This window comes from Phascolarctos cinereus, unplaced genomic scaffold, assembly GCF_003287225.1.
Source record: "Phascolarctos cinereus isolate Bilbo 61053 unplaced genomic scaffold, phaCin_HiC Scaffold_726;HRSCAF=1367, whole genome shotgun sequence".
NCBI lineage: Eukaryota > Metazoa > Chordata > Mammalia > Diprotodontia > Phascolarctidae > Phascolarctos > Phascolarctos cinereus.
The window spans coordinates 12,310,475-12,325,614 of record NW_027556098.1 but is presented as its reverse complement, the minus strand read 5'-3'; the positions used below and the strand labels follow the sequence as shown (position 1 = coordinate 12,325,614).

Below are 15,140 nucleotides of genomic sequence, written 5' to 3'. Positions count from 1 at the left end.
GTAGTCCCCTTCTTTTAGCCCTTTCCCTTCTTATTTCTCAGTGGGATAAAAGAGTTTTCTATACCAAACTGAGAGAGAGAGAGAGAGAGAGAGAGAGAGAGAGAGAGAGTGTGTGTGTGTGTGTGTGTGTGTGTGTGTGTGTGTGTGTTCATGTGTTCTTCCCTCTTTGAACCAATTCCAATCAGAGTGAGGTTTAAGCATTGCCTGCCACCCCTATATTTTCCCTCCACTATAAAAACTCTTGCACACTTCTTCCATGTAGGAAAAATTTTCCCTTTCTCCTTGTGTACCCCCTTTTCTCACCCCTACATTTTTTTGTTTTGTTATAGACTCATTCTGTTTTAATAATTTCTTAGGAGTTACATATATCATCTTCCCATAAAGGAATGTAAACAGTTTAACTTTGAATCCCTTATGAATACTCTTTCATGTTTACCTTTTTATGCTTCTCTTGAATCCTCTGTTTGAATGTCAGATTTTTTTTTTTAGTTCTGGTCTTTTTATCAGGAATTTTTAGAAGTCCTCTATTTCATTACATGTCCACTTACCCCCTAAAGGATTATACTCAGTTTTGCCGAGTAGGTGATTCTTCATTGTAATCCTAGTTCCTTTTCCTTCCAAAATATCATATTCTAAGCCCTCTGCTCCTTTAATGCAGAAGCTGTGAAATCTCGTGTAATCTGGACTGTGACTGCACAATATTTGAATGGTTTCTCTCTAACTGCTTGCAATATTTTCTCCTTGACCTGAGAGCTCTGGAATTTTGCTATAATATTCCTGGGAGTTCTCATTTTGCTATCTCTTTCAGGAGGTTATTGGTGCATTCTTTCAATTTTTATTTTACCTTCTAGATCTAAGGTATCAAGGCAGTTTTTCTTGATAATTTCTTGAAAGATAATGTCTAGGCTCTTTTTTTGATCATGGTTTTAATAATTCTTAAATTATCTCTCATGTATCTTTTTCAGGTCACTTGTTTTTCCAATGAGATATTTCACATTTTCCTCTATATTTTTTTCATTCGTTTGTCTTTGTTTTATTGTTTCTTGAAGTCTCATGGAGTTGTTAGCTTCCATTTGCCCAAATGTAATTTTTAAGGAATTGTTTTCTTCATTGAGCTTTTTACCTCTTTTTTCCTTTTGGCCAATTCTCTCTTTTAAAGAGTTATTTTCCATTTGTCCTATGGTGCCTTTAAAACTCTTTTCTTCAGTGAACTTTTGTGCCTCTTTTACCATTAGGTCAATTCTGTTTTTTAAGGTGTTATTTTCTTCAGTATTTTTCTTTTTTTGTGCCTCTATTACCAAACTGTTAATTCCTGTGTCAGATTTTTTTTTTCTGGTGAGACAGTTGGAGTTAAGTGACTTGCCCAGAGTCACACAGCTAGTAAGTGTTATGTGTCTGACACCGGGCTTGAACTCAAGTGGTCCTGACTCCAGGGCCAGTGCTCTGTCCGCTGCACCACCTTGCTGCCTCTCATCATAATTTTCTTTTATGACTCATTTCTTTCCCCAATTTTTCCTCTACCAAACTTATTCCTCTTTCTCTCCCCCTCCCTTTTTAAATAACTCTTTCTGGGATTCTTGGTGACCTTGGTTCCAATTAACCTTTTTTCTTTGAGGCTTTGCTTGTAGCTGTTTTCACATTGTTGTCTTATAAGTTTATGTCTTGGTCTTCCCTGCTGCCATTATAGCTTTTTATGGTCAAATTCTTTTTTGTTGTTGTGGTTCATTTGTTACAAGAGCATTGTGTGTTGTGCGTTCATTTTCCCAGCCCATTTCTTTACTAGAATTTTATGTTAAAGTTGGGCTTTGTTAATTTGGAGTGGGGAGGCACTGTGACAAGCTTCAGACTCTTTTGTACTGCTGTTTTCAGAGCTAGTTCTGCGGGTCTGCAAGTTTTTGGTGCTTCCAAGGTGGTGTTATCCTAGAAGACGTGTGGTCACTGCTCTCCATTCTGGTCTTTACCTGGGAAGGGCCTCTGCTCCCTTGCAGCTACAAGTACTAGTGCTCGTCTTGCATGGAAATGTGCCCAGGTCCCCTATTCTCCTGTATTTACAAGTGCTGGTGCTCCTGTTGGCCCTGAAACTATGACCAAGGGCCCCTGCTCTCTTGTGACTGACCACAAACACTCCTCTCTCTCTCCTGGACCTGCAATCCAAAACTGCTTATGGGCAATAGAATTGCCAATCAGTGTCAGCGATACCTAGTACCAGAAAAGGGTCTCCTGTAATCTTTTTTGGCCAATTGTCTGTCCCCCCCCTTACTGTCTCTGGGCTGAGAGCTCCCGTCGTTTGTTAGGCCACCTACACAAGTGGTCTCTGGCCACACTCTGGGCCTCTGCCCATCCTGGCATTATAGACCTCTCCTGCAGACCTCCTAACTTGTCCTAGCCTGGATGAATGTCTCCATCTGACCTTTTGTTGGTTCTGTCACTTCAAAATTTGATTTAAGGCATAGTTTTACAGTTGTTGAAGGGGCATATTGGGAGAGTTGAGCTGGTTCCTATCCTGTACTCCACCATGTTGGCTCCCTGTTTAATATATAATTCTACTATAGGCCCAAACCCCTTTTTTGATCCTCTTCTTGAGTAATTTACCCACCTTCAGAGCCACATTCCAAGCATGGGTCCTATCCTAATAAGTCTCTAATCATAACGTCATTTATGAGGTCACTTTTGCCTCCTTGCATTGGGAGCTATAATTTGCCCCCCTTATCACATATGTTTTGTATGTCTGTAGATTATCTGAAGAAATGAATTTTTTTTTGCTGGTTCCTTATCTGGATTTTATCTCCTGAATTTATGGGCGTTCTTACTACTGTTCTTCCTTCTACATTGTATTTGTTCTTTATAGCGTCTTGCTTAGTGTATATATACTTTGACTGTTTCTCCCCTCCTTTTTCCCATCTACAAACGTTTTTGATTATATTTTTATGAAACTGGAAAAATACATTCTGACCACCCCTAGCCAGGTACATTGTATTCCTGGACAAGAGCCCATCATTCCAATATTTTAAGCTGTAATCCAGAAATTCAAATCCTATTCTTAGATATAATCATTTCATCCAGCCATTCATTTTCCAAATCAGCCTTTTTCTTCCAAAGCCCTTGCTTGCCAGTAAGCAGCAGCGAGGAAGACCCTGCTTGTGCTTCTGATCTTTTCAATTTATTACCCAAGACTTCATAATCATGGGTAATGTTTTTTAAATTACTTTTGGCAACATCATTTGTATCTTTGTAAATCATCAAAAGTGCAAAGGAGTCATGAGGTTTGACAAGTGTTTGGAGATTCTTTGTCATATTTTTGCTGCATGCTGTCCTATCTGTTATTAGGACTGCCTCCAACCCTCTGCAAAGAGTCACTCATCTCCGCATTCTGATTCTGGATGCCATCTTATCTGGTAGCACCTGTTAATTCACACATCATTATTCCCTGGAACACCAGCTGCTGCTACTTTCTTAAAAGATCTTCTGCCTTCCTCTCTTGGATAGCTTCAAGTATTCTATGATTATTCAATATTAATTTTAATTTAAGAAGGTGACATTTTATGACCTAATTTCAAAATTCTGGAAGTGTATCCTCTTTAGAATCTGCAGACTCTTTGCACTAATAACAGAGCTTTTATTATATACTTGCTGGATATATGATATAGTAGTGGTAGTGGTAGTCATAGTCGTAGTAGTCTGATTTCAAGAGCTGCCTAAAATGGCTTTCCTTCTTTGTTGAAAATAAACATCCGCTCTCCATTTTTCAGAGTGTTCATGTGAGGTAAATGAAAAATAGATCAAATATGAGATTACATATATAAGATGGAATGAGAGAAGGTAATGTTTAGAACTGAAAGCTCTGAAAATATATACAGATTCTCAAAGAAGCATTACAGCTTGAATGAAAAGATTAGATGATTTTCCATTTCATTGGTAATATTACTTAAAGTAACCCAATCTCCATTACAGCTCATTTTATAGTTTTTCAGTTAGGGGAACTGGTGTGTATCTGCTTTTATATTAAATCATGATTATTATTATTTATTGTTTACTTTGGAAATTTCTCAGAATCGCATCGGAGGTACAGGGTTGGAAGAAGGAAGGAATGGTGTTTCATTTCTAACAAATACAATTTTTTTTTCTCGGAATAAAATATTAGAAAATTCAAATGATATCCTTAACTCCTTTGAATCATTTGTCTGGTAGATGTTTTTCTTCTGGTAACATATTTTGGCTTCTTTGGCATGACCTTGTGACCCTAAATTTCGCTGCGTAAACAGTGATAGAATCACAGGTTTTTTTTTCCCCCAAGAAGCTTGAGTAGTCACCAACTCATCACAGAACAATGGAATAGGCTGTTGAGTCTTGTAAGAAAGACTCAAAATTACTAGGGTCAAAAGTGCTTCAGCCCTGAGAGTGAAGAATAGTACTGTGAACCTCAGGAAGTAGTGATTTACCTGTTCCTGGAGATCTTCCAATGTAGGCTTGATAAACTACTTATTTGAACTTGTTACCAAGAAGATTCACGCCTTAGGTATGGATAGTACTAATTGGCTTAAGAACTTCCTTCCAAATCTAAGATTCTCTGAATATATATATTAGTGATGCTTTTAGATAATACCTGTATCTTCATAACATTGGTTATTGTTTTAAATAAATAATTTTATAAGTCATCTCAGTTATAAAATATGAAGGATTTTGCTGTGTAACCAGTATTACACATGTAGAACTCCATTAGTTATAGAAGATCCACAACATATGGGTTTACTAATATTTCACTTCTCTTTTTTAAAAATTTATTTGTTTTTGCTGTTCTTTCTTATTTTTTTAATTATTTTTTAAAATTAATTTTTAGAATTATTTATTTAGCATTTTATTTTTCCCTAGTTACATGTAAAAACAATTTTTAATTCATTTAATTCATTTCTAAAACTTTGAGCTCCAAATTTTCTCCCTCCCCACTTCTCATTGAGAAGGCAAGCAATTCAGTACAGGTTATACATGTGTAGCCATGCAAAACATTTCCATAATAGTCATGTTGTGAAAGAGAACATAGTCCCCCCCCAAAAAAAAACCCCCAAAACTCAAGAAAAATAAAGAAAGTAAAGAAGTATGCTTCATTCTGTAATCAGACACCATCATTTCTTTTTCTGAGAACGGATAGCATTTTTCATCATAAGTCCTTCAGACTTGTCTTGGATCATTGTATTGCCGAAAATAGCTATCACTTCTCAACCTAAAAGTTTTGCTTGCCTAATGGATGTTTTAGCAATTTTAACAGTTCATAGCGTGTCAAATTTCCTGAGCCAGAAACTAATAAATTATGTCTACATTTACTCCTTTATTCTCAAACCAATTTGTTAACGTCATTTTGATGTATTAATAATGGATGGATAAAAAGACAAATCCTTTAGTTGATTGTAGATGTATCAGGGTAGGTAATTGACTGCTAATTAGATCATCTTTGGGCTGATGGGACATACAGGTGAGAAAATAGAGAGGAAACCATTTTCTTTGGTAATTGAAGTATTAGGCCAGCCTGGTGCTGTGGATTTGCAGTGAGAGAAAAGGGGTTCTTCAAATCTTAGCTCTGCTGCTTAGATAAGCCATTTAACCTCTGCGGTGCTTAGTTTCCTCATTTATAAAATAAGGGGAATTAGACTAGGTGATCTCTAAGGTCTTTTCCACTTGGTCAACTCTGATTTATCACAGGAGATTTGAATATTTCTCTCCTTTAAATCAATCAATCAATCGAATGTAAACTGGGTCTGAATGAATCAGTTTGAAAGAATCATAAGGGCTTTGGGCCATTAGGTAAAAGCAGATGAGGGCACACAAGAAGAATCTTGCATTTGGTTGAAAAGAATGAGTCAGGGTTCTTAGGTTACATATGAGAAAACTGGTTCAGAAGCCAATCGGTGGAGAGGTGGTCCAGGGGCAAGGAGCTCCTCAGAGGGAATTGCCCTTGGGAAGGAATGAGTTTCACAGCCCAGCCCCCAAACACCTGGATCTAGAGTCAGTAGCAGGGTACCCAAAATAGCAGTGCTTGCACTGGGAGCTAAGCCATTGAAGACAAACTAAATGCACCAAAGAAAGATAGCTTCAGAACTCTGTAAAAGCCCTAGTTGAGCAGAGAACTGCACCCATAGGAAATTTCATGAGGTCTCTATGAAGGAAGAATAGGACTTCCAGTAACCAAGAGCTATGAATTACTCTGTTGCCACACAATTTCCCTATGTGTATACACCTTATTAGGGCAAGTAGGTGGGCGTTGTGGATAAAACACTGGGCTTGGAATCAGGAAGACTCATGCTCATGAGTCCAAATCCAGCCTCGGACACTTAAGCTGTATGATCCTGGGCAAGTCACTTAACCCTGTTTGCCTCGGTTCCTCATGTGTAAAAATGAGCTGGAGAAGGAAATGGCAAACCACTCTAGTATCTTTGCCAAGGAAGCCCCAAATAGGGTCACTGAGTTGGACGTGACAGAACAGCAGCAGCATACATTTTATTACCATTTTAAGCTTGAACCTATTCTGCCTGGGGTTGTTGAGTTTGCAAAGGGAATATGTCCCCACTTTGGAAGGGGGAGGGATTTATTTCTATAATGACTGTACTTGCTATGTCTATTTGGTAAATACTTTTTCTAAAAGGTAATTAAGTGTGATTGATAATCAATGGGTAGGGGATGGTGGTAAGCCTATGACTAACAGTAGTTAAAAACTCTAGGCTCTTAGGGTTACTTATAGAACTCTTAGGGTGTAGTAGTCAGCTGTCCTCTGGAGACCTGACCTACTAGTATAAGTGAGAAGTGGGGAAATAATCCCAGAAGGGGTCTTACACTGTAGGGAGCTAGGTTTCTCATACTGTCTCTCATGAACCCATGTGCTGCCCATTAATTAACATCCATACTTAATTAGTTTTTGGAAATTAGCTTTGGAAAAGGATATTTGCTAAGCAAGTCTAGCAATGACAGTGATTTGAGTTGACCACTCTTCACTTACATAAGGTCCCTGGGCGGAGTGGGTTCATACTCGTTACAGTAAAATGGCAAAGAAGCCCAAACATTGAAAACAAATGTGGCAAAAGAGTTTGGTTATTTGTAGTGCTTTTATTCCTTTCCAGTGTCTTTGAACACTGGATGGGCTGGGCTGGGCTCCAAGGTGCCTTTGTAGTATACACATGATGCCTTTCTTTTGTTGGTGTTTCCTTTTCTTCTCAAATGATAAAATTAGAGTCATATGATGGGAAAAGAAAATTCTTACGGTTTTCCTTTTGTGCTGTCTACAGAGATTTTTTTTACCTTCCAGTAATTCAGAAATATTAGATTTAATGTCAAAACTCAATTATATTTTGATATCAGGAGCCTTTATGGTTCAGCTTTGTTAAATTTACAAATAGAAGCAGCTCTGCATATGAGTATTTTAAAAAATTGTTATATTTGTTCTCTTATTTTAAGTTTCAACATTTCTGAAAAATAATTACCCTTTGGTGCTTTTCTTATTTTGTAGCTCTTCATCCCATGACCTGTCGAGTTCATGGGATCAGACAAATCTGCATCGCACTTCTGACCAGTTCAGTTCCCTGGGTAGCATGGACAGCTTGGACCACCCTTCCCAGCCATACTCCTACGGACGACTTTCTGCTGCAAAGTCCAACAGCAGCATCGACCACCTAGGCAATCCAAACAAGCGTGATTCTGCCTATGGCTCATTTTCTACCACCTCTAGCACCCCTGACCACACTTTGTCTAAGGCTGATGCCTCTTCCACAGAGAACATGCTGTATAAGGTGGGCCTGTGGGACTCAGCAAAGCCAGGGACCAGCAAACAAACCCAGTCCTTCAGTGATGATATTCAAAGCCTAGAAGAGAGACTTGGATGTTTGCCATCTACTCTCCAGTATGAGAATAGCAGAAGCCCTAGACTAGAAGAAAATACTGATCCCAAGTTTGTTAGTTCTGGAAGATCCAGTTTTGGGCCTGTTTGGCATGTTCCTGATAAGAAGAAAGCATCTTCCTCGCCACCACCTCCACCTCCACCTCTCCGTAGTGATAGCTTTGCTGCTACGAAGAGCCATGAGAAAGCTCAGAGTCCTGCGTACTTGGAGACAGCCGGCACCCAGCACTTTACAGTTCTCAACCGATCTCAGCCAAGGAGTGAATGGAGATCAGAAACTGTAGATGAGCAGCGAAGAATGATACGAGTGAGTGATGGGAAAAGGACCAATAATGCCACCTATAAACCTGATCTCAGCTTGGACTATGGTTGGCTTTCCTCTGATGATAGACGTAGCAACAACCCAGGGAGTAATGACAGGCTACAGTCTTCTTTGTCCAGCACAGACATTCGTTTTGCACAATTGGCTTATGGATACCACCATCAGCGCCAATATAGTGATGAAAGCACTTTTTTTCACAGTTCCAGGGCAACCAATTCCTCTAAGGAACAGCGACATTTAGTCCATTATGGTGGCCACCAAGAGCTGCCTGCTGACCACATTCAGACCTATAATCCTGCCCAAGTTAGGCTACTGAGTGCCCCTGCTTCCATTAATAGTGCTGCTGACCAGAAGATGGAGAACACTGGACAGTCTCGTTACTACTGTATAACCAAAAAACAACCAGCTCAGGGAAGCAGCCAGCCGCAGCTTCTCAAAGATGAATATTGGAAGTCTGGAACGGGGACTGATGTGTCTTCTGGACCACATGAAAATCTTGCCATAAACACGATGGGCCAAAAAAACAAATGCCATCTACCTCACTGTGATGAGTCTTCTATAGATTTCAGTGAGAGGAACGATTCTTACCCAATGGATAGAGGAGGGGATGGCTGGTCCACTGGTGATGATGAGTCTCAGAAATCCAGCCACATTGAGAAAGCCAATCAGAAGAGAGTTGCAGATGACTTTAAGTGGGGTGAAGAAGAAAGTAGCAAAATCTCTCCGCAAAAGACCCCCATGTTGCATTCCTTAGCCCAAGAAGGGAAAAACAGGTCCGAAAACAGTCAAGATGCTAGTATAGAGAAACCACTACCATTTGATGCACAGGTTGGTAAACCAACACGAAGGAGTGACCGGTTTGCAACAACCCTAAGGAATGAGATTCAGTTGAGAAGAGCAAAACTTCAGAAAAGCCGAAGCACAGCTACCTTGACCGGAACAAATGAAGAAGAAGAATATGCTGACAGCTGGAAAACAGAGGCAGCCAAGAATTTCAACACAACCACAGAGGGATCTTTCAGTAATACCTATAAAGACCATTTAAAAGAAGCCCAAGCCAGAGTTCTGAGAGCTACTTCTTTTAAACGGCGAGACTTAGAGCCCAGCTCCGCTGACCATTACTCAAAGTCATCACCTGAATGTAAGGCTAACGGATATAGTTCTTCCTCCTTGTTGACACTGGATTCTGACAGTGCCTCCCATTTCTTTGATGTGAGCCAGACCAAGGCATCTACATCTGGGAATGTCATGCAGCATGTTTCCCGCATTGGAGGCAGGAAGAGATTCACAGCAGAACAAAAGCTGAAGTCTTACTCTGAACCGGAGAAAATAAATGAGGTGGGAATTTCAGGAGATTACCATCATCCCTGCCAATATCCCAATGCATCAGGGGAAGCCATGGGCTCTTTTGCTGATCGGTGGAAGTTTTTTGAGGAAACGAGCAAGCCCTCCCATCATAGGCCTGCCCAAAGACAAGCCATTTATGGCTTGCCAAAAGAACAAACTGATAGACCGGGTAGAAAAAGTCATGGACACGGGGGAGGAGAACAGTGGTATCAAAAAAGGACACGCACTTCTTCTTTTGGAGAGAGCTTGAACTACAGCAGTAGTAAAGTTGAAAAAGTGGGGAAATCTCAACAACCTCAGAGACTGGGAACCTTTGCAGAGTATCAGGCTTCCTGGAAAGAGCAGAGAAAGCCCTTGGAAGCAAGGAGTTCTGGGAGATATCATTCAGCTGATGATATTCTGGATGCCAGTCTTGAGCAACATGAGAAACCCCAGTACATACATGAAAGATCCAGGTCATCACCATCTACTGAACATTATAAACAGGTAAAAAACAAACAAACAAACAAACAAACAACCATTTAATTCTTAACTTGAAATAAATCAAATTAAATTTGGAAACCAACTTCAGTTTTAATTTATTCTCATGTACATAGATATCTAAATTTATTCTCATGTACACAGACATTTAAATATTTTACTGTTACACACATAGTTTTGTTTTTTAAAATTTATTTAATATTTTATTTTTCTGCAGTTACATGTTAAAACAATTTTTAACATTCATTTTTTAAACTTTGAGTTCCAAATTCCCTCTCTTCCTCCCTCCCCAGCCCCCCTCATTGAGAAGGCAAGCAATTCGATATAGGTTATACATGTGTAGTCATGCAAAACATTTCCATATTAATGATGTTGCATATACATAGTTTTTATTAGTATTAATACCTGTGAAATGGACCTTCATATAAAGAAAGCAGTAAGGACTTAGAGGTATATATTTCCAGGTGCTGTATTTTTAACATCCCCATCTCATTAGTACTTTTGTGGCCATACTCTTATCCCAGTCTTTTGATTCATTCTCCTGCCTTATTCTGCTGGAGAAAAAGAAAAACAAAACTACAAAACTAGAAGACATACTAGAGGTGGGAATATACATGCACAGACACAAACACACATACTTAAGAATAAAGAAAATATTTCCTTCTAAGGCTCAAGGAAAAAAAATACTTTCAAATATAATCGAAACTTGCATTTGTGTAACATTTTTGTTTTTATTTTTTTTAACGGGTACTTTCTCTTTTTCTGTATTTATATTATCAAGTATTGCCTTGAGGGTGAAAAGTGACCCTGGTAGATAAGAATAATTAAATAATAGGTAGCTCTACTTTCAATAGTGAGAGATTTCAATCTGAACTAAACAGTATTTTCTTAAAAGCATATCCACCCACAAAACTAATTAAATACAGTCTAAATAACTCCTTTGGAATCTATTAAGGGTTCATTATACTTTATGCCTTGTTTGATTCAAAATAATAAACTTCAGATTTAGGAGAGTAACAGAGATGTGGTTTGTGCTTAACACGACCAGTCAATTTAATGCCAATATTCAGCATGGTTATTTAAAGGAAACTGTAATTCACTGAATCTTGGTACTAGACGGAAGTGCATTGACTGAGAGCGTATTGTTTCTAAGATAGTGCCATTTGAGTATAAAACTGAATTCAGCTTGCAAAACAGTTGAGGCTGACCTCTAAGAATTTCATGCTTTCTAAATCTGGAGAGAGTTGTAAATAGTGGCTATGAAATGTGAAAAGCCTTAGCTATGAATTGTCTTTGTTAAAATGCTGAAGAACAAAACAAAACAAAAAGAATCCTTCAAGTAAATTTTAGCATGTTGTGGTTTCTTGTTTTTGCCATTTTAGATGTAAACGTTTGTTGACTTTCCATGTGAATTTTATTTTTCTTGCAGAACAGAATAAGGCTGTGAGTGGGGGGTTGAAGAGGAGGCATTCAGTTATTTGAGGGATGTAGGTTGTAAAACTGGATGGGAAAGTCACATGGCACACTACTACATTTTAAGCCAAGTCAGTTCAAGAAGACATGCAACATTATTGACTTCATGTATACTCAAGCAAGGCAAATCCGCAAATGAGAGGTTTCATAATACTAGGTTTTCTGAAGAAAGAAACTTGATGACTCGATGTCTTACTGTGTTATCCTTTTCAGGAACCCTCTGCTGGAGTGAGAAGGCAGGCTGATGATTCTGGAGAAGATAGGAATTATATTCACTCTAAAATCAGTCCTGATGAGGGGAATTCCACTTTGAGGTAGGTACATTTGGGGCTTTTGCTTAATCTGAAACTTATTTTTTCTTTCATGTGAATGTTTTTGTTAAAATAGATGGAATGTCTGTTCTCTTGCCAAACCAAAAAATGGGGTGTTAATACAGTATTATTTCTAGCCTTCAAAAGGCTGTACATTACCACTTTTTTTTTAATACAGTAAGCTTTTGCTATAAGATAGATGACAGGAAAATTCCTAGGGCTAAGGTTTCTAGTTCTTCTTTGGCATTTTTACTTCTTAAAATGGCTGTTGCATTTTCAGTGCAGAAAGGAGATTTGTATGTAGACAGAAAAAGAAATCCAACTTACTGTTCTGCAATTAGATGCTTTAAAAAAATGTCCAACTTTTCTAAAGGAATGTTTCAATATTCTACTCTGCAGCTGTGTTGTTGGATTGTAGTTCTCTAAAATTAAGACTTGGGATGCAGAATACAAAAGAGAGAAGAGTGTCTAAATTTGACTTCTAAAATCAGTTAACTTTATGCCTTAAACTAAGAAACAAGCAAAGCCACACCAGAGAGAGATCAAAGCTATTTGAAAGAACTAAGCATCAAAGTAGTATGCTATAATGTTATGTATTATAATTAAAAACATTGTGAGTATAGCTGTTTAATTGCAACAAGACAACTTAATTTATATTAGATGCATGTTCTCTTGCTTTTTTTTACATATGGAATTTGGCGATAGTAAGGGGAAAAGTCAGAATGGAAACTGAATGTCACTTGTTTATATGTAGAGTAACCTTGGTATAGAAGCCTTAATTGGGCATGAAAATATATGTACACAATAGTATGGCATATATGCATATACCTCTTTTGCCTTGTCTGTTTTGTGTAATAGGCATTAGATTTGAATTAAACTTCTAAGCCCGAGAGTCGTTCTTTTCACATGAATAGTCCACCTAAACCCTTCTGCAGTGTAGTTTTAAAAAATCATTTTAAGTCTCAGCATGTACTGTTGGTGCGTTTTAAGTGCCATCCTTTTATCAATGTTATAAATGAATATCAGTGGTCTTTGTGCTTAAAAAGCAAGAGGGTAGGAGAAAGGTATTCAGGAACTGTACTGTGTATACTTGGGTAGAAAGTCAGTCTTTATGTAACTGTCCTTTCCATATGAAACAGAGGGCCCATGGGTAACAAAAAAGATGTGAATAATACACCTACGCCAGCTCTTTGGCAGTGTCTGTGCAGCACAATCCTAGCTTTATTACAGTGGAATCCATGTAAATCATGTGGCTGGGCACCAGCTGTAATGATTTTTTTAAAAGCCTATTTCTACGTCCTGTTGTGGTTGTATTATTTAGGCATCACACTGCATTGCAGGGAAAGGATTTGTTAAGTGTTCTCTTTCATGGTTTTTCTCAGCAGCTCTTTGTCTCATCCCAGGGTCATTTAAACTATTCAAAGAGCACATATGGTTTTTGTACTAAAAACTTCCAGTCGGAGAATTTAATTCCTCAGCTATGAATAGACCCAAAGTGATAATGAATGGCTATAATGTACGCACTCAATTTTTTTTTTCTGGTGAAGAGGTAATGCCATTTACACATGGCAAAAATAGAGACATTATGACGGATTTTTAAATCATTCTGAGTCTGTTTAGTCACAGGCAGGGAATGATTATTACTAATAATAATAACACTTATATAGCCCTTTATAATTTACAAAGCACTCCTCAACACAATCCTATGATGTAAGTAGTGCAAATGCTTATTGGCATTTTAAAGGTGAGGAACTCATAGTTCAGGACAATGAATGATTTGCCTACCACCATGGCGTTGGTGTCAGAGTCAGGACTTGAACCTGGGTCTCCCTGAGTTCAAGTCCTATACTTTTCTTTTTGTATTCTATCATGTTGCCACAATAAGTTCCCATTAAAATTCATCCAAATGATTCCTCATGGAGTGAAAGTCAATCAAGAATCTGAAAGACTATTAAAAAAGTTTTTTTGGTCCTGTATTCGATTAATAAGTTAAATTTAAATCAGTCTATTTTAAATCAGTCTAAATCAGATATTTTGCAAATATTACTTGCTTCAATATTAATAAATAACATTGATAATAAATAAAACATTCTTTGGAGGAAAGCTGAAAGTTGTTTAATAGATAATTTTCATACAATATTCAGTTCTTGTTTAAAGATTGATACTTAGAAAAGAAATGAAGCCACTTAAAAGGTAAACTATAGCAATAGTAATTTCCCATTAATTTTAATTTTTTTTTAAGCTAGTAAAAAATTGTTTGGACTTAAGTGAATTGAATATACCTTATCTTTAAAATGTATAAGCTGTGGTTTTATGACTGTCATCTGCTATCGGATTATAGATCTACAGCTGGAAGCAGAAGGGAATAAGCATTTATATAATGCCTACTGTGTGCCAGGCACTGTGCTAAGTACTTTTTATAAATATCTCATTTGATTCTCACAACAACTCTGTAAGATAGGTACTCTTATTACCGCCATTTTATAAAGGTTGAGGAAACTGAGGCAAACAGAGACTTGCCCAGGGTCACAAAGTTAGTCTCTGAGGCTGGTTTTGAACTCAGATTTTCCTTTCTCTAGGCCTGGTGCCCTGTCCACTGAGCCACCAGCTCAGTCTCTAAGGCACCTCAGAGACTACCTAGTCATTTTGTAGGTGACAAAATTGAAGTCCAAAGAAATTAGCAATCTTAGCAATGTTTTTAAATAGCCATTATTGTTGGAATAATTAGATACAATTATTTCAGTAGAAATTGTTGTTTACTTATTAGTTCTTTCTGATTTTATGCAGCAGAGGTTCTTAATTTTTTTTGTATCATGGACCCTTTTGGCAGTGTGGGGAAGTGTATAGACCCCCTTCTCAGAGTAATGTTTTTAAATACATGACATATATAGAATTGTAAGGGGGGGTGGGTTATATTTTAGATAATTATCAAAATGTTGTTTAAAAGTAATTCACTAAGTGTGGCCATGTATGCCTGTAATTCCTGATACTGGGGAGGTTGAAACTCTTGAGCAAAGGAGTTGTCCTCTGTCATCGGTTAAGCCTAATAGGTGTCTGCACTAAGTCTGGCACCAGTAGGTGAGGTCTTGCTAGATGGTGTGATGGACAGAATCCAGAACTGGAGTCAGGAAGACCAGAGTTCAAATGCAGCCTGATCCAAGTCACTTCCACTCTGTTTGGCTCAGTTTCCCTATCTTTAAATGCATTTAATAATAGAACCTCTCTCACAGGGTTGTTGTGAGAATCAAATGAGATAATAATTGTAAAGCACTTAGCACAGTGCCTGGCACACAGTTAAGTGCTATAAGTTTTGTTATTATTATTATGG

General features: G+C 37.9%; 1 protein-coding gene across 1 annotated transcript in view; it reads left to right on the top strand.

Moving 5' to 3' along the window:
• Positions 1–15,140, top strand: part of SHROOM2 (shroom family member 2) — a 246,577-nt gene that overhangs the window by 156,700 nt on the left and 74,737 nt on the right. The window contains 2 exon segments of the mRNA XM_078146114.1: positions 7,493–10,034; positions 11,715–11,815. Of these exon segments, the coding sequence (XP_078002240.1) occupies positions 7,493–10,034; positions 11,715–11,815 (2,643 nt within the window).